A 19,675-nucleotide genomic window follows, 5' to 3' on the forward strand; every position below is an offset into this window, starting at 1 on the left:
TGAGCCCACGCCACTCATTGCAACTAGCTGCTAATGCATTACCATCTAAAAAACCCATTCCAAACCCCCAGGGAAGGCCTTTAAATTTAGAGTTTAAAATGGTCTGATGGTACCTCTGTGTGTTTGTTATTTGTAGCGGCCCAGTCAGCAACTCTCCTTATTTCTCCCTTAACTCCCAATCTGTATTTTGCAAAGTACACTCTTTTATACCAATGAAACATTGGAACAGGAATGTCTCTCTCCCCTCCCCGCTTCAGTTTGGCAGCACAAGATACACCAACTGGCTGGCCTTAGGGGAGCAAAATAAGCACATTATCAGCCTGACAACAAAAGAAGCAGGTTTGAGAATTGCCAGCTCTCCCCTCTCCCCTTCAGCCTTCCGTGGACAGAATGCCATGGAGAAAGGGAGGGTGCCAGAGACTCTTGGGAAGCCAAATAGCCCAAAGGGTTGTCAGATCCTTTTACTGCTACTACAGTCGCTCGCATCTGAACTTTGCTTTGTTTTCCAGAATGCTCTCACCTTGGGCTAGTCCCCTGTGCACAAAAATGCAGTTGGAAACCATGGGGCTATGTGCTCAGTTAAAAAACTCAATTTACCAGCTTGTCTGCTGACTTAATGAAGCTTCCACATTAGGTGCAGTTTTGTTGATCAGGACTGAAAACCCTCAAACCCAGGAGTGCAGAGCCTATGGCCCATTGCTGGACTGCAAATCCCATCATCTGTGGATATTAGTCATATTTGCCCAGGCTGAAGTCTGGGGGGAGAGCTACAAGTTCCTGTCCCTCCCTCCCTGTCTCTAAGATGTGCCAAACTTGCATTGAGATTTCCTGGAGAGGCTGATGTAACAAGGAGAAGGAAGAGTCCTCCTTTCCCCTATTTGCAGCTACAGCAGCTTCCTCCGTAGACATGATTTGGGAATTCAAAAGATATTTTGGTTAAATTAATATAATTAAGTTTTGTTTGATGAGTAAGATGTTTATAAAATCGCATAGAAATAATTAAAAATAATTGCCAAGTACTTGCAGTTGTTTATTATTATAATTATTTATTATTATTATTATTATTATTATTATTAGCAGCAGCAGCAGCAATGGCACATTACCTGACATTTTCAGTAGGCAAAATTAAAATTCTTTGGTTTTCCAAAATCAGTTTATGTACTTCTTCATCAAATATAGACTTCCCAAGCTGAATGTTGTCCAATAACAAAAATAACAGCAGATTTGAATTCTTCACGCCCCCCCCCCAAAATATTTTAAAACCCCTCGCTGAAGAAATTTGCAAAAATTAAGTTTCACCCCCTTAAATGGCACTCCCTGCTGCTGCAGTTCTTTCTGAATTCTAGGCAGGAAATTTTGCTTAGCCGTGTTGATTTGCTTCTACGGTAACCCTATGCACATGTCTTTGAAGTGATGTTTCTTGAAAAAAGCAGGACTTGCTTCTGAGTACACATGAGTAGGTTTAGGCTGCAAATCCTGTAACTTTAAGTTTTCAAGAGCAATATGCAAAATTAGCAATTAACAGGAAACAAGGGCGAAGAGAACCGAAAATTCTCAGTGGGTGGTTAACAACTCTACCTTAGGGTATATAAAACACGTCCATCACTCCAAATGCGAAGCAGACGATTTGGAGTTGTGATCCAATGGGCATCTGATTTTCTTGAGTTCCGGAAGAAAGTGTCTGGAATCCAAATTTTTCCAACCATATTGCTATTTAGCATAAGTACTTTCATGGTGCTGTTAAATTTCAAGCGGCTATCATACCAAGTCTGGGCAAAAATGATATCTATGGTGTACTCCTGGAAAAGGAGAGAGAGAATAATTTCAGCATAAGGTATCAAATTGGATAGTTAACACTGGAATCAGTCTAGGATCAGATCCTATGGGTACCGTAGTATCCAACTAAAGTGTCCTACATAGAAGCAGGGCTTTTTTCAGCCGGAACTCATTGGAAGTCAGTTCTGGCACCACTGGGCATTTTAGGATAAATTCACACTAAACTGCTGCCAAATATCAACGAGGTCCTTTTTAAAAACCATGAATTGTTGTGGAAATGTGGAGAAAATATTTTCAGATGGGGAAAATGAGAAACCGAAATGGGAAAAATTTGTCTATCCCTACATCTGAGCAGAGACACGTAGGGTTTGGGTTTTCTGGTTTTCACCCCTCTAAGCTTACCTTCCAAGTTCCGGACTGCAGAATCCGGGACCGGCAGCCATTTCACACCGGAAGTTGCGTCGATGTAACTTCCGGTGTCACTTTGCCCTTCTATGGGCACCCAAAATGGCTGCCGCCGGCTTCGAAAATTGCTTGTGCGCATGTCAGGAAGTGCTCCGACACAACTTCCGGTGACGCTCCGCCCATCTATGGGCACCAAAATGGCCACCGCCAACACCGGAAGTGACGTCTATGCACTTCCGGACATGCGTACATGCGGCTTTTGAAGCTGGCGGCGGCCATTTTTGGTGCCCATAGAAGGGCAAATCGGAAAGAAAAAAAATGGCTGCCGGCAGGAGAAAATAACGGAGAAAAACAGGAGACGAAGTGATACGGGGGACCACCGGGAAAAGGTAAGTAAAAAAGGGGTTTTCCCAGGGAAAACGGGAGACTTGGCAGCTATGCCTCTAAGCCATTTGAAGCACAGGAGTTCTTTCCGAATGAACCTACCCAGACCCTGAGATCGTCTTCTGAGGCCCTTCTTCGTGTGCCTCCTCCTTGAGAGGTCCGGAGGGTGGCAACACGAGAACGGGCCTTCTTTGCAGTGGATCCCCATCTGTGGAATGCTCTCCCCAGGGAAGTTTTCCTGGCACCTTTAGGCATAGCTGCCAAGTTATCCCTTTTTTTAAGGGATTTTCCCTTATGCTGAATAGGCTTCCTCGTGAGAAAAGGGAAAACTTGGCAGCTATGCCTTTAGGTGCCAGGCAAAAATGCTCCTTTTTAACCAGGCCTTTGGTTGACCTGATCAACATCCCATACTTTTAAAAAATGTGGCTCTTTTTTTGGGGGGGGGTGTATTACTGGGTTATTGTTTTGTTTTATATACTGGGATCTTTTTAAGTTGAACTGCCCTGAGACCTCCGGGTATAGGGCAGTATGTAAAACAAACAAACAAACAAACAAACAAACAATAGCAGGAGCATGCTCACTGCCACCTTCCATCACATTCCCATTGCTTGGATCCATCACCCTTCCCACACATCTGAGGAATTATGTCTGCAGAAGGGAGCCTGTGCAGTCTCCTTGTGTGATTTAGAACCTTGGATGATCAGCTTCCATGAACAGAGAAGGCTATGGAGTTATTTACATGCAACTCCATGTCTGGCTCCTTCATCCCAGGCCAACGCGTGAACTTCTAGCGGTGAGGCTTCGCCTATCATACATGCAGTACAATATGAAATAAGCAGGAAATAAAATGTAAGGGCCAATGACCTCCTGTAATCACCTGCAACAAACTCTTAAGAAGGAGCTGCAGTCAATCAGATCACCCTGGTGTGTACCTGTATGAAGCATGTTTGCAAATATAGGTATACTTCATTTACACCTTGCACATTTAGGGGTACACCTTAAAGGTTGTTGGTGTACACCTAAAATCTGTACGGTGTGAAGAGGCACTGAGATTGCGGGCGTCAACAGCAAACATTGACCTGCCAGTTATTTGCCACAAACGTAGGATCTCACCCTCTGGATTTAGTTCTAATTAGGTAATCTGGTTTCTACATGAGGAAACTGGGTGAAGTAGCACACACTGTGGAGCCTCTCTAATCACAGTTGCCAGCATTTAAAAAAAAAAAATTAGTGAAAGCGGCTGGGTGCCAAACTCTTGAAAATCAGCTTCATTCAATTACAGATCTAGCTTCTAACTTTAGGCATCTAATTCCAGTAAGCCTGCCTGCATTCTATGTCTGTAAACTGATGGATTCCTGTGGTGTGACATGATCACATTGTTCCTCTTTCAAGAAGTTGGATTAATATTGTTAATACAGTAGGAGCAGATCAAAGGAGGAACATCTGTCATTTAGATTTCACCGAGAAGTCTGCTCTGACTGCCAAATCACCTTTATTTTTGCGTTCCAATTCCTGCGACTTTCACGTGACTTTTTTTTTTTTTTGCGACTGTAGCCTTTTTCAATATAATCATTACTTCCATGGCCCGTATCTTAGCCCAGCTCCTGAGCTTTGATTCAAGTAAGTTTTCTATGTGCCTGACAATGGATAGAACTGCCTTTGCTGAAGTTCCTCCTATGTGTAAGGAGATGACAGCAGGGAAGCCCCAAAAGTATTCAGAAGCACAAAACCAGTTAGCAAAAAACCCGAGAGGGGAAACCCCGAAAACAGCCCAGTCATGGCTCTGCACACTCAGTGGCCACAGAATGCCAACCAATGGTTGTGTATGTTACAAAGCCAGTGATGAGGGGGAAAGGGAATGAAGTATCATGGAGAAAGGCATGTACCACTTGGGTTTGATGACTCTCTCTGGCTTAGTTTCATGACAATAGTTGAAATGAAAGGCAAGACACTTGGATAATAAGAAATAGCAAGATGCCACACTGGCAGGAAAGGTGGTATATTTCAATGGCTCCTTGGTTTGCAGTGTGCTTCTGTGGGTCTAAAGGCACACAGTAAACACAACATCTCTGAGTCTACACTACTCCCCATGATTGAATGACCTTCAAATGTATAAAATAATTTAATAACTGGCTTTTATATGTTCATCAGGGCAATTCACAAATATGTGTTGTTAAGGGTAAGCTTCCTAATAGTATAAGAAGGATACCTGCATGAGTCTAACATGAAGAAAGGCTGCTTCTTTAGAAATCTGTAGGGTTGTTTACTGTCTTTTCAGATCTCTGGTGTAATAAAATGAAATAACACCATGAAAAAGTAAACATTTGAAATATTTCTTTGAGCTATGAACTGATACTACAAATTACTCTCTCTTTCTCTCTCCCCTGTTCGCTACATCTCTCACACTGCATTCCTAATTTTCACACAGGGAATTTTCTTTTTAAAAGGAACATCAGTCACCTTTACATTTGGGTGATACCTACCAAGCAACCTGATTGTAGCAAACTTCTCTATTGATGTCCTACAAGGCTTAGGTGATGTGGCACAAGCTTCAAGAGCTGACAAAGAAGGTCACTCCAATGTAGTAGGGGTTCCAGTTAATTTGACTTTTGCAATTCTGATATGAAACAACCTGATCTGCATCTCCTGCCTGGATGAGAATTTAGCACAGGGTCGGACGTTGCACCCTGTGCAAAGCCAAAATTTGGTGCCCCCGTCCTCTTGCCTTCCACTCTTCTCAATTCACTATGTCAAAGTCGCTATGCCCTGCAGCGGCTCATAGGTTCAGCACCCAATGTAGCAGAACTAATTGTGCTTCCCCTAAATTGGCCTCTGCTTAGCTGTTCATTGGCTTTTCCACTTCCTGAATGTTCAAATGCAAAGTATATCAAAAATACATTTAACAATGTGCAAAATGTGTGTTTTGGGATGTTATGTACTGAGTTTGGATCCTGGAACAATACGTAGCTAGGATCCTAGAATGCAACCACTTGATTGGCCTGCAGGAGCAGACCAATCAGGCCCCAGGAGGAGGTTAATCAGCCTATCAGGTCAGTAGGATTCTAGAATGCAACAACCTGATTGGCCTTCAGTAGCAGACCAATCAGGCTCTAGGAGGGAAGCAGAGTCAGCCAATCACACGGGACCCTTTGTGTAAATAATGTATATAATGCCTGAGGGTTGTTGTTTTTTTGGGGGGGGGGGGGGAATCAATCACTGTTCCTATGAGCTAAAATAAAGAACATGAAATCACTACTCGACTCAGTATATTTCATGGGAGCAAATGTATTTCTTTGAATATGTATTCTAAAGCAGAAGAGGAATGGGAAAGATATGAGCGAATGACATTTGAAAGTGACACAAATGAGAAATTAGCCCATCAGATGAAATGGGTTGGAACATACTATGTGCACCTGCAAGAGCCATCATTCCATGCAGTGGAGGTTTACAAAGCTGTTAGCACATAAATGGGCAGAGAGTGTTCACGTTTTCTAGCTTGCCCCTCTTTCCCGGCAGTTTGGCAGCAACCATCTAACATCTGACCCAACATCTGCACCAATGCCCTGTGTGCCATACCATAATTGCAGGCGTGGGTACTAATTCATCAGACTTTGGGCAGAAATTCTTACTTGTATAACATTCTCTTTTGATTTCATATCCAGACATTGTTTTTCATCTCCCACATGAACTGTAATAAGACATCCAGACAACCTCATTCTATTTATTCTTCTCCTAACAGCATTCAGATCCATCACATTAAAAAGACTGCCATGCTTATCAGTAGGGGGGAAATTACTCCTCTTGACCAAGGCATGCATTTCCTCCCAATATCTTTCTTTATTCCTTAATGGAGCATTAGACTTTACAAATTGGTCACTTCATCTTGCAGAGCCTCTACTGGTCAGTAATTGAGTTTCTATTAATTTTAATCTCATGGCAAAGGTAACGTATTCATCTGAATAAATTGCTGTGCTGCCCAGAATAAGCAAACATTGTATCGTCTTATGATGTTTACTCTGATAAAGGCCACCATACCCTTGATACAATACAAATAAAAAGCATTTTGACTTCCCAGGGAAGCGAGACCAAATGCACTACGGCAGCCCTGCAGTATGTGGGTGGGTTTATCTTCCCTGCACAGATTCCCATGGGGCTGAACTGATCCTTGTTTTCCCCATTCTCCTTCACCCCACCTATACATGCACACATGGCCACACCAAGAATGAAATAGCTGTGAGCATATCCCATATACCCACCCAGTCTTCTGTGTGTCTGCATCATGCAAGTTACTCATCAACATCTGGAAGATTGCTAGAAGGGAATATGAGAGGTACACATGAACCTGCCATGGTCCTTCAGTGCCTGGGCATTAATATAGTCCTAGGGCAGGTGGGAGAGAGGACTTTATTTCGTCTTTAGAAATCCTCCACATACAGCTAATGCACTTACTTTCTGGTTCAGCTGAACCTGGAATATGTCCTGACGTTGCCAGGTAGAAAATACAAGCTGTATTGTTTCAATGTTTTATTATTGTGAGTCATGTCAAATGTGTTGAGCAGGCAGTTATGCACATTTTTATAGCAAGCGCTGTTGTGTTTACTTTTATATTGTTCTGGAACAGTAGTTTGCTTCTGTGAGAAGGCAGCAGCAGCAGCAGCTACACAGAAACAAAATATTTTAGGGCACGATCCTACACTGTAGGTCTGCAGGTTGAGGGGTGTGATATGTCGCTGCCGTGATGGATACAATGGTGGGGGACCTTAGATATGCTGCAGGAACACGTTGCGGAGCAGTTCTGCTGGCACAGATAGGCAAGCAGAAATGCTAAATTGGGACCAAGCTGAGGAGGATAGAATTTGGAGCAGCACAGTGGAGAATCACACTTATGGCACAAGCTATATCCCTTCAGTCCACAACAACACTCTGGTCGATGACAAAACTTTAGAACAGACCCAGACTTAAAAGGGTAAAGGTACACCTGACCATTAGGTCCAGTCGCGGACGACTCTGGGGTTGCACGTTCATCTTGCTCTATAGGCCGAGGGAGCCAGCGTTTGTCTGCAGACAGCTTCTGGGTCATGTGGCCAGCATGACTAAGGCGCTTCTGGTGAACCAGAGCAGCACACGGAAACACCGTTTACCTTCTCGCCGGAGTGGTACCTATTTATCTACTTGATGTGCTTTTGAACTGCTAGGTGAGCAGGAGCTGGGACTGAACAATGGGAGCTCACCCGGTCGTGGGGATTCGAACCACCAACCTACTGATCGGCAAGCCCTAGGCTCAGAGGTTTAGACCACAGCGCCACCCGCGTCTCCTTGCACCCAGACTTAGTGCAAGAAACTTCATACTTTCTGACTTCAAGGGGAACTTTTCAAATAAATAACCCACTATGCACCAATGTTTTCCCCACCCATTTAACTATGGCAGAACATACGACATGGGAGCAGATTTCCAACCCCTCTTACGGACCCAAGTTTAGCAGAGCCATCATTGACTGCCTCACCTGACTCTTTGTTGTCACCTTTGAACTTGCCTGATGCACAGCTGGGTGGAAGAAGAGCTGGTCACTGGCACCACCAGAGGTTGGGGGGTAGGTCCTGGAGGTGTGTGCCTAAGCCCTTTCTACTGCCAAATGCATACAGCTCCTTGCCTGCCAAGCCACATCATCAGACAGATGGAGCAAGCCAATATTCAGGGTGAGTGACTGTGGTAACAGGTGGATGTTGATGCCTGCCAGGGCAAGGTAGCCATCCATTGTGCCTTTGGGGGGAGCAGAAGCAGGTGGCTGGTTTTGCTGTTGCCCTGGAGGGCTTACAAAGGGTCTGTGGTGGGAGGCTGGATGCAGCCCTTGTCTGTAATGACCAGCTGGCCAGTCAGTTTTCCAGGGTCCTAAAACAGGAACCATGAGCACAGAAAGCCTTCATCTTCCACAAGTTGGAAGGAGATGGGGATGGAGAAGAAAGGGATGGAGTGAGCATACTCTTCCTCCCTGCCTCAAGTGCTTACATGGCCCTCATTGGAATGCCTGAAGAGGGCTAAGAAGTGACAGGTTTTTCAATGGCCTTAGAAGAAGATTGGAGAAACTTGTTATAGGTGTATCTATGTACAATACATAGGCACACATTGCAACTCTTGAAAATCTTCACACACACAAACATTTCTCTCCCACTACCCTGCAGGATAATGAAGGACATTATGTAAAGTAAACAAGCCACACATGCTGGGATGGACTGACTGTTTTCTTCATTATTTTTCCATTCTTGCATCTCCAACCTTGAGCACATGGGAAGCATGATTTAGGAGGCAGGCTGTGCTGTAAACATCAAGTAAACAAACTCTGTTGAGTGACAGCACTAGAATTTATTGGGTCTGAAGCCCAGCTCCTTGATCCACAAAGAACACAGTCACTTGGACATGTTGAAGTATTTTCTAGGGATGGGCTTAGCAGCTAATACGGTTTCCTTTCACTCTTGCTGGCACTCAGCCATAACTCTGTTCCATTCCATTCCATTCTGACCTGTTGTGTGGCCACTGTATGAATTTTGTGGTCAATGTTTTATGGAGAACCCCCAGGTTTACATAAAATACACACTTTCCAATGCAGCTATCCATAGGCATTTCTTCACACAGCTTTTTACATAAAATAGGTATTTTTGTGCACACTTTTTGCACAGTGAAAAAGAATACCTTTTTTAAAAAAATTGCATCTAGTGGTTACTCTATGTCATGGCACTGCCCAGCAACACCTTGAGGGGAAAGAGAGGAGGAGGAGACTGGGCAGGAACAGGTGGGAGGAGAAGGACAGGAAATGGCAAAAGGAGAAGGGAAAGGGTGGCAGGAAGCATCCACAGAGTGAAAGGGCTGACAGATGCTGAGCCAGAGCCCCAACACCGCTTCACCAGCTCGGGAACAGAGGGGGAAGCTACGTAGGTCCTTCAGCAAGGGAGAGGCAGGAGTTGAAATGTAGAATGCAGAGGTGGAGATTAGGGCTCCCTAAGCTTTTCTGTTATGCTTTTCTGTTATGCTTTTTGGTTATGCTTCTGGGGAGAAATGCAATGACAAACCTAGACAGCATCTTAAAAAGCAGAGACATCACCTTGCTGACAAAGGTCCGTATAGTTAAAGCTATGGTTTTCCCAGTAGTGATGTATGGAAGTGAGAGCTGGACCATAAAGAAGGCTGATCGCCAAAGAATTGATGCTTTTGAATTATGGTGCTGGAGGAGACTCTTGAGAGTCCCATGGACTGCAAGAAGATCAAACCTCTCCATTCTGAAGGAAATCAGCCCTGAGTGCTCACTGGAAGGACAGATAGTGAAGCTGAGGCTCCAATACTTTGGCCACCTCATGAGAAGAGAAGACTCCCTGAAAAAGACCCTGATGTTGGGAAAGATGGAGGGCACTAGGAGAAGGGGACGACAGAGGACGAGATGCTTGGACAGTGTTCTCGAAGCTACCAACATGAGTTTGACCAAACTGCGGGAGGCAGTGCAAGACAGGAGTGCCTGGCCTGCTCTGGTCCATGGGGTCACGAAGTCAGACACGACTAAACAACAACAAGCTTTTATGTTAGAGAAAAAGTTGCCAAAAGTTACTTCCTGGATCTGAGTCCAACAGTACGGATGGCTGGATGATGTCTACTGCTTTTGTACATATGTAAATAAAGACTGAAATATGTTTAGCTCAGAGTAAGCAGCACCATTTCTTGCGGAGAGCGCCCCCCACTCTTACACTCTACCACCCGTCAAATTTGTCCCCTTCCCTGGACTCTGTCTTCCACAACATTCCCCTTCAAATCCTGAAAATGAGATGCCTTTGAATAATGATACAACATTATACTGTGGAAAAGACAACAATCAACAATGAGAAACAACAGCATAAAATAAATGATTCAGGGGAGAAAATATATTGAGTAATGATGAAGGCAGAACAAAACTGTGACCACAACTGACCTGGAAAAATGGTGTGAAAGAGAGGTCAGAAGGCTTTTTAAAAACAAGCCAATTGCACAAGTTGGCAAAAATCCAGAAATGAATCTAAAAATTATTTCAAGGTCTTATGGTAATTTGTTGAAGTAATTAATCTTTTAGCACCAACTATTCCCACTTACAGCTAAGTGTTATGCAAAGTTATCAAAATATTTTAACAAACAAAACTCTTACCTGGAAATTATCATCTATTTTGAATGTTTTGAAAATGTAAGCTGTGAACTGTGGTGTTTGGCATCAATCCCTGAATACTAACACAATCACCTTGCTGAATAACTGTGCAGCCAAAAACATGGAAACAAACTCAACAAATAATCCTAAAAGTTTGCTGCATGTAGATTACTGAAGCAAAGAGAATTAAGGAGACACTTAACACCTTGACAAAAATCAATCCAGTTTGTGACAGGGTTTCTTCCCCCCACCCCACCCCACCCTGCCCAACCTGGACACTTACTTTTCTTTCTTTCTTTTAAAATTTCTAAACTATCTTTCAGTCTGAATAGCTCCTCTCAGGGTGGTTTACGACAAACACAGCTTTCTGAGCCATGGTTTTATTGAGGGTTTTACCTGAGAGGGTCTCTTAAATAATTATTTTGGGGTGTCAAAGGCATTATGCATGATCCATAGGCTTTCTTCCTATGGCCATGGGAGTCAGTGTAGCTACGAGATCAGAAGCTCTGAAAAGCTACACACATACACAGAGAGAGAGACAGACACACACACACACACACACACACACACACACACACAGAGAGAGAGAGAGAGAGAGAGAGAGAGAGAGAGAGAGAGAGAGAACACAGAGCTGTCCAGAGCTGTGCTTAGAGATCATTACTAGGGATGGACAAATGCCACCATTTGATGACTTCTCTCAGGGCCGGCCCTACGGCAAGGCTGGGTGTCGCTGGGTGCCAGGGCACCGGGCCACCAGGGGGCGCCGTGCTGCTGAGCCCGTGGCAGCCACGCCGTGTGCTGCACCCGCCAGACAGCCGCGCTGGGAAACGGGGCGGGGGAACGCCGGAGGGATCTTCACACCACGGCGCCAGGGTGGCAGATATGCTTAAGACAGCCCTGACTTCTCTTATAAGTGTGTTCCATTTTTGCATTAATCTTCAATTAAAAAAAAATCTTCATGAAAATTCACATCTAAATAACATCTCTGAAAGTATTATATCCCATAATACATATTTTAAAATACATTTTGATTTTTTTAAAACAACAACAACACTACAACATTCAGAGAAGTGAAAAATCTGATTTATAGCAACATTTGAATCGGCGTTTTAGTCCAGAAGTTGTGAATCTCAGGACAGTCTGTATCAGAATTCACAAAGATGAAAGCCCTCTTTACACATTCTATATTAGTGTTAAACAAACATGTAAAGTGGGTGCACAGTGACCCTTCTGATCACCCTCCACAAATTAGAGGGTGCTCTTTTGCATATTTTAGAATCCTAGAAAACCAGGGTTCTAAAACACATGTGAGACTCTGCCTGCGTACAGGAAGCTTTCAGTGTCAAAATATTATTCTTCAACTCACAGAGTATGAACAGAATGTTGATCACCCTCCTACAACCAAAACTGCCTCAGTCCCAAATTGGAAGTCAAAAGCTACCTTACTAGAGCTTCAGCAGTATGCAGTTTTCCTACCTTGCATATTTTAACAGCATAAGTACCTGAACAGCATTTGTTGGTATTTAAATATACTTAGATCATATTCCATTTTAACCCAATTTAGTTTTGATCTGCCAAGCAGTCATTTCCAGATTGTCAGGAGGATATGAAGTAAAGGGGAGTCATTTGAATAAGGTTAGTGTAGTTCTATTTCAAATGTTGCCTTTGTCTTCTATGACTCTTAATTCAGCTAGATTTTCCTTGATAACAAAATAGCTTCTTACAGAATACTATCTCAGTCAAAATAATAGTTGCTTTTCAAAAGCACAAGGTTACCTTATCTCTTGATAGTGTGAGAGGCATTGGAAAGCAGATGGATATATATATATATAAAATCTTACCTTGGAAGTTCTATTATAACCATAAACTTACCATATTAATTGGATCGACCGGACCAATGCTGTTAACATAGACATCAGTTTCAATTACTGTAGTTCTCACTAAACAAAACAGTAAGCATAATTCCATGTGAAATGCAGTGCTTCCTTTGTTGTCTAGTGTTGCAACAATTTTTTGTGAATCAATAGAAGACCACACCATTAGTCTTCCTAATGCATCCCTTCCTGTGGACACACAGCTTCATGGGCATTGTAAACAGCCTTCAGATGGTATGCTATGCTACTATGCTGGGCACACTGCAACATGCCTGGCCATTTTAAACAATGGGGTACCCTTCCAGACCTCATGCTGGCATCCAGTTGCCCACTACTCTCCAGGCCCACAGCAGTCTATTCTATGGGAGCTCAACCTCTGCAAGCTCAAGGTCCCAGGTTCAGTACCCCATAACTCCAGGTTACAATGGAACAGGTAAATGATGATGCACCTAGGACCCTGAGAAACAGGTGTCACTCAGAACAGACAATACACCCTTGTGCAAATTAATTGAAACAAAGCATGTTTTCTATCTGACTTGTAATCCTGTACTCAAAACAAACACGAAAGGTCAGTTGATCATTATGGTGACGGAAGCCTGCAGCCAATAGAAGGAATGATGCGCTCACCACAATATATTGAGGTTCTACGAAAGAGAGTTATTCCAGAGCTGGAAAAGAGCTGTCCTGATGGTAGGATATCACACCCAGGACCTAGCCCCCTGTCACACGTCGAAAGTGGTGAAGAAATACACGACAGAGCAGCAAATACGGGTACTTGATTGGCCAGGGGATTTCCCAAACGTAAATCCCATTGAGAATTTGTGGGCTATATGCAAAAGTCGCCTCCGTGCTGTAGACTGTACGACTATGGAGAAGCTCATTCAGGCACTGATTCAAGTGTGGTACAGGGATCGGAAAATCCACAGTGACTTGGCTGTTCAAAACTAGTAGACTCCATGCTAAATCATGCTCAAATGCTGCTTACAAATAGCGGAGGTCATATCTGTTACTAATGTATGTATATGTGAGTTTTGCACAATAAACTACATTGTTTGTTTCAATTAATTTGTATAAGGGTGTTAAAAGGCTAAATGGACCCATAGTCTGATAGTATAAGGGAGTTCCCTATGTACTCCAACATGGAACATTAGAGGAGCACATAGAGGAGACAGCTGTTGAATGCCCATATGTGGTGCATGGAAGGGTTCCCTGGTATATAATGTAGCTAGCTATGCAGAGGTTTTGCTGGCATATCTGCAGCATCCCTGCAGAAGGCTGGCAGAGGAAGAAGAGAAAGGAAGAGGATCCTCTAATCCAGGGGTCCCCAAACTAAGGCCCGGGGGCCAGATGTGGCCCAATCGCCTTCTAAATCTGCCCAGCGGACGGTCCGGGAATCAGCATGTTTTTACATGAGTAGAATGTGTCCTTTTATTTAAAATGCATCTATGGGTTATTTGTGGGGCATAGGAATTGGTTCATTTCCCCCCCCAAAAAAAATATAGTCCGGCCCCCCACAAGGTCTGAGGGACAGTGGACTGGCCCCCTGCTGAAAAAGTTTGCTGACCCCTGCTCTAATCCATGCCAATCAGCATCTCCTCCTGAAAACACAAAGTTGCTTGCCTACTGCTCTGCACACTTGGGAGGGGGTAGATCAGGCCAAACACCTGTAATTTATCAATTAAGAAATGTTCCTAATATAAGCATCATGCTTCGGTGGAACACCTCATCTAAAACTTTGCTCCTCTGTTTATGTCCAGACACAACGTACACAGAAGTCTCACTGAACTGAATGGGTCTTATTCCTAGGTAAGTACTGTAGGATTGCAACCTTAGTTGACATAAAATATTGTTTATTAACATGGATCATATTAAAACATTGTGGGGGGGAGATAGGGTTTTTATAATCTTTTAAAGCTGGGGCATGGGAAGTGGATGGCAAGCATTCATACTTCAAATTATGATTAATGCATAAAAGTAACAAATGGGAAAACCAATCAAATGCACCACTAATTATGCAGCCTGCAAATTAATACATTGAAAACATAAAACCCATTCTTTCCTCTCAATATGTTCTTAGCAAAGACAGGTTTAGAAAATCCATTAGCTTCTTCAGCCCTTGTAATTGTATCCCGACCAAAGCACAACTCAGGTTTATTAATATATTTTCAGCTAGACTCTTGATCAATACACTACACCGGGCACAAAATCAATCACTTATATGAAAGAACAGTGACTCAGAACTTAATTGTTATGTTGCACAGTATTTTCAAACTTAACTTCAAAGAAAATATCTTCACCCCACTCCACCAGCGCTCTCATCTGGCCAATTCCTCTGTCCTTGTCTGCCTGAGCAATAATCCATTTAATTGTGAATTTCTCTCTGCCCGGGAGCCACCTGGGTCATAACACGTAAACTTTAAAAACTACAATACACCTTTCACAACCCACCCCAAATCTAGCAAAATGGGGTGGATAGCAGTGCAATCAATGTCACCTCCAGATAACCTCAATAGCTAATGAGCAACAGTTGTCATTTGAGTTACAGGTAGGTAGCCGTGTTGGTCTGACGTAGTCGAAACAAAATAAAAAAAATTCCTTCCAGCAGCACCTTAAAGACCAACTAAGTTTTTAATTTTGGTATGAGCTTTTGTGTGCATGCCACCTTGCAGCATGCACACGAAAGCTCATACTAAAATAAAAACTTAGTTGGTCTTTAAGGTGCTGCTGGAAGGAGTTGTCATTTGAACCCATCTCCTTGTGCCATTAGAAAGGTGGCTCCTCACTTTGAAAGCAGACTTTAATTCTTTTTCACGTATCATATGTAAGCAGAGTTCATTGCTGCAATTGGGGAGTGGGGTAGGTGTGTGGCTTCATGTTGCTTTCCCCATGTGCAGAATGGGATAGGAATGTGACTATGCTCAATTAAGCAATTAAAGAAATGCAATCAAAAGAGGAACTTTCAGCACGGAATAGTGGTAGGTAAACCAGGAATAACTTAACAGTAAAATCAGTATATCGAATCTCTGCTTTTAAGAGACACACAGGTCTGTCTTTCCAAACGCAATGCATAATACGCCGAGGGTTTCCGCTATTGGGAACATTTCTAAATTGTTATTTGTTGGATTCCCCCCCGGCCCTGGTTTCTGCCAGAAACTGCTGCAGTCAACCAGCAAAAGGCAAAAAAGGAAAGACTGATGTGTCCAAGCTCTCCTTCTCCCTCCATGGTTTCGGCCCAATCTCAGCTGTTCAGATATCTGAATCCTCAGTTGTTGTAGCAAGGTCTGGGTATAATTATTTTTGTTTGGATAACTGAAATTTTGGGTAATGAATGTTCCAATGGCAGGTTTTAACACGCATTACATTAAGCAGACACTTTGTGATAATTATCCCAGAATTAGAGGCCTGATCCAGTATGCTGCCAATATATGTCAAGAACAAAAACAGCTGTTGCCAAGATGTAATCAAGATATATTCTTTTAAAACTGAAATTTTAATACCACTAACCTCCAATATCTGGTCGGAGTTTATTATCATAGCCTTGGAGTAGAGAGTTCAGTATATGAGTGACATCTCCTTCGTGAATCTTTGGAGCAAGCACCCATGTTTTGTTCACAGTTAGGTCTTCGTCATCTTCATCATCTGCTTTATCCATGCTAATGGTAGTTCAATGAAAGGTTGGGGGAGGGAAAAGAATAGAACTTAGCAGTGTGAAGAATGAAATATTCAACAATCAGTGTTGCATAAAATAAATATGCAAAAGCATTATAATAGCAGCAGTTAGGGTCATGATGAAACAAAAAAATGGGTTCAAAAATAAATTTAACTGTTCATTCCTTGCCCAACTATCTTCATTTTCCTGAAAAATCAGCCAACTTGATCCCAGCGAAGTTATATAATTGAACACTGTGCGTTTTAGTGACATTACATACCACAGGTCTGTAACAACCCCCAATATAATTTATATGGGGTTTACTTGTGCATGTTTTCCTTCACCTTAAATCCTGAGGATTTTTTTAAAAGAATTTTATTAAAAATCTATAACTATTTTCTTTTGACGCAAGTCAGTATAATTTGCAAGCACCTTAGTCCCTTAAGAGTAGATACAACATGCCAAATTATAGGCAAATATGTTCAGGGGCTTTTGCGTTGCGTAGTTTCAAAATTTAATTATTATTTTTAAGGAAATGTTGACAATATTTGTTTTATTTTGAAGCAGAATTGGATGAAATCTGTAGACAAGGTCGTCCCTTCTGAGGACATGGACCGTGCCAAATTTCCAGTGGATAGCTGAAGTATTTTCCTGCTAGGGCAGCCATTGATGATTTGGGGTGGGTAATCTCCAGCAGCATTCTGTGAGCAATGAGCCTGAAAACTTCAGGCAAGACAGAGGCACTCGTAGCTAAGAAATCCACTGAACTGCAGTTAAAGAGACTCAGGGGCTTTTGTGCTAGATACCTTTTAAAGTTGATTTGTGAATGAGATGAGCCAAAGGGGATTTGGTTTCCAGGTATAATAATTCATAAATCAACCGGATTACAAACTTGCCTGTCAATCGCAATGGAGTTCTCCCTTCCTCCATCATCCCACCCTGGCATTATTCTATATATGATAAAATATTTCCTTCAACTCAGGCCACCTTCTGCTGAGTCCACTTTGCCCCAGACAAGCCACAACTCTCTTTGAGGTACCCTGCTTGGGCTCTGGATTCATCTGAATCAAATGCACATCCTTACTATTATGGTATGTACTACACTTACAATCCATGCTTCTGCTAATTCATCCAAGGTGGTTTACAATTTAAAACAGAGTTCCATTTTAATATATGCAATACAAAAAGGGAAGTGGGATGGGGAGGAAAGAGGAAAACAAACAAACAAACACCTGCTATGCAGAGACATACCCTTCTTTTTAAGAAAAAATCCCCAAATTTTTAATATTTATACCTTATAGATTTTACACTTTTAACCACAAACTTGTGATTGATATCACACAAACTAAAACAAGGCAGAAATTTAAAAATGAAGATAATGTATATATAATGCTATTAACACATTTTGATTGTTGCAAGGTAATCAGAAGGTAATTGTAGCTTTTATATACATAAAAAAATTAGCAGATGAAATTTGTTCTTTCGACTGCTGAGTAATCTATTTCATTATTAACTTATTCCAGGTTTTCCTATTCCAAAGTACCGTAATAGGCAGCATACACTTGTGTTCATGGAATGAAATCCTACATTTAATTTTGCCCGTTTCCTTCATTTGGCCACATTTTTTTTTTCTTGCACTGCAGCCCACAGCCTTCCAGCATCCCATTTTAAGCTGTGGCATGCTGAGCACTTTGCTCAAATTGCTCCAGGACATTCAATCATGTTAGAAGGATTATCTCCCATTCTTCCCCCAGAGATCCAAATCATCACCTGAATGGCTCTCCAGGCTGGCAATGACAATCGTTATCAAGCCAGAAGCTTCCATATGGAAAGTACAAAGTTATACTAGCTGCGCGTTCAAGTTTGCCTAGTTCTCACTTCCAAAAAAAGTATTTTAATGGATTCATAGGAGAGGGTCCAAAGACCCAGGCAGGTAGTTCCACACTTCCAACAGGGCTGTGGACTTGTGTTTCTTAAACAGCTGTCTTCTTACTCCAAAAGGTAAACTGCCTTTGAAATGGGGGTGGCATTCAAAAGTAGTTTGGTGGTGGGGATTAGTCTAGCAATGAAAACACACACACACAAACCCCGGGCAGGCACATGCTTAAAGATAGCTATTTGAATCTTGGGCATTATTGTCATGTCCCCAAATGAGGACAGTTAGCAAGTAAATTAGTTGTTCACAAATACATTACTGCTAGACTCAATATAACTCTGTTGAATTATTATCTGCATACTCTTATCAAGATGGAAGGAAGGAAGGAGCTGCAGAGTAAAAACAATTGCATGTCCGTTTATTATTTACCCTTCAGTTGGATAAAGTATAAATTGCTGTTTTCCAAACACACGCGGGTGTGTGTGTGTGGAATTGGCAACAGCTTGAGTGTGTCTGCAAATTCATTCAGATGATCCCCTCAAAGGTCAAAGAATGCCTAGAAGTAATTTTCTCTCTATTTGAATCAAATGAGTGTGGACTTTAAATATTCCTCCAGTGCTAAAGTTTGCAATCTCCATTACTCATTCCAATAAATTTTCAAGCAATTGCTGGAGGCTTGAAGTCAAACAAAGTGCACCCAAACTGAAAGTGGTAACCATAGCAGTGATGAGCATATCTTGACATGCAGACCATAGTGAGCATTAATTAATGCGCAGAATGCGCATATAGAATGGAGAGAAAATCATTATAAACCTAACTTAACCATAGTTATTTCTGAGGAGTGGGGGGAGGAATCCTAATAGCCTATTTTGTAAACACATATTATTGCTGCTGCTTCGTTTTAAAAGAGTACTGCCAAATCCAGAAATAATCTCTCTCTCTCTCTCTCTCTCTCTGCGTGTGTGAAAGTCTGTTACAAAATGGTACAACCTCTACCAATGGAGAACATGGATCTCCGTACACAAAGAAATGATTGCATGGATCTGCTTCCACCACTGAAATGAGTGACCCAAGAAAAGATCAGGGCCACTGTACTGCAATTGCATCCTCCATTGTAGATCCTTCATTGAGTAGAGGGTTGGATCCCTTAAAGAATGTCCCAAGTATAAAGTAGCATATAAATAAATCAAACAAATAAATAGGTGACCTTCGAAGTCCCTTCCAGTTCAAAAAAATCTATTATTCTAAGGTAGTTCTGTGCAGGTTCCCATATCTTGAACTGATGGCGTCTGAATTATAAATTGAATGTATTGCCCTCGGCTGTACTTGAGGGACAATTCCAACAGATTCCACACGAAAAACGCTTATGTCCCTGTGGAGATGGCAGTACCGAATCGGCGGCGCACGCCTTTCTGGCTTGCACTCTTTATAAAGACCTGAGGAATGAGGTTATCACCCCTCTTTTATTGTCCATTCCGGGTTGCCCAGCCACTGCCACACTGCCCTTTCTCTTGGCAAATCAAGATGAGCAGGTGACAGCAAAGGTTGCAAG

At 42.4% G+C, this 19,675-nt stretch overlaps 1 protein-coding gene across 1 annotated transcript in view; it reads right to left on the bottom strand.

Moving 5' to 3' along the window:
* The window catches only part of GABRG1 (gamma-aminobutyric acid type A receptor subunit gamma1), a 31,083-nt gene extending 14,833 nt beyond the window's left edge, over positions 1-16,250 (bottom strand). Inside the window, exons 1-3 of the mRNA XM_035113583.2 lie at positions 16,103-16,250; positions 12,597-12,664; positions 1,579-1,799 (exon numbers count right to left, since the gene is read on the bottom strand). Of these exons, the coding sequence (XP_034969474.1) occupies positions 1,579-1,799; positions 12,597-12,664; positions 16,103-16,250 (437 nt within the window). The remainder of the gene's footprint in view (positions 1-1,578; positions 1,800-12,596; positions 12,665-16,102) is intronic.
* Positions 16,251-19,675: the final 3,425 nt, after the last annotated feature.

Source organism: Zootoca vivipara, chromosome 9 (assembly GCF_963506605.1).
Source record: "Zootoca vivipara chromosome 9, rZooViv1.1, whole genome shotgun sequence".
NCBI classification, from domain to species: Eukaryota; Metazoa; Chordata; class Lepidosauria; order Squamata; family Lacertidae; genus Zootoca; species Zootoca vivipara.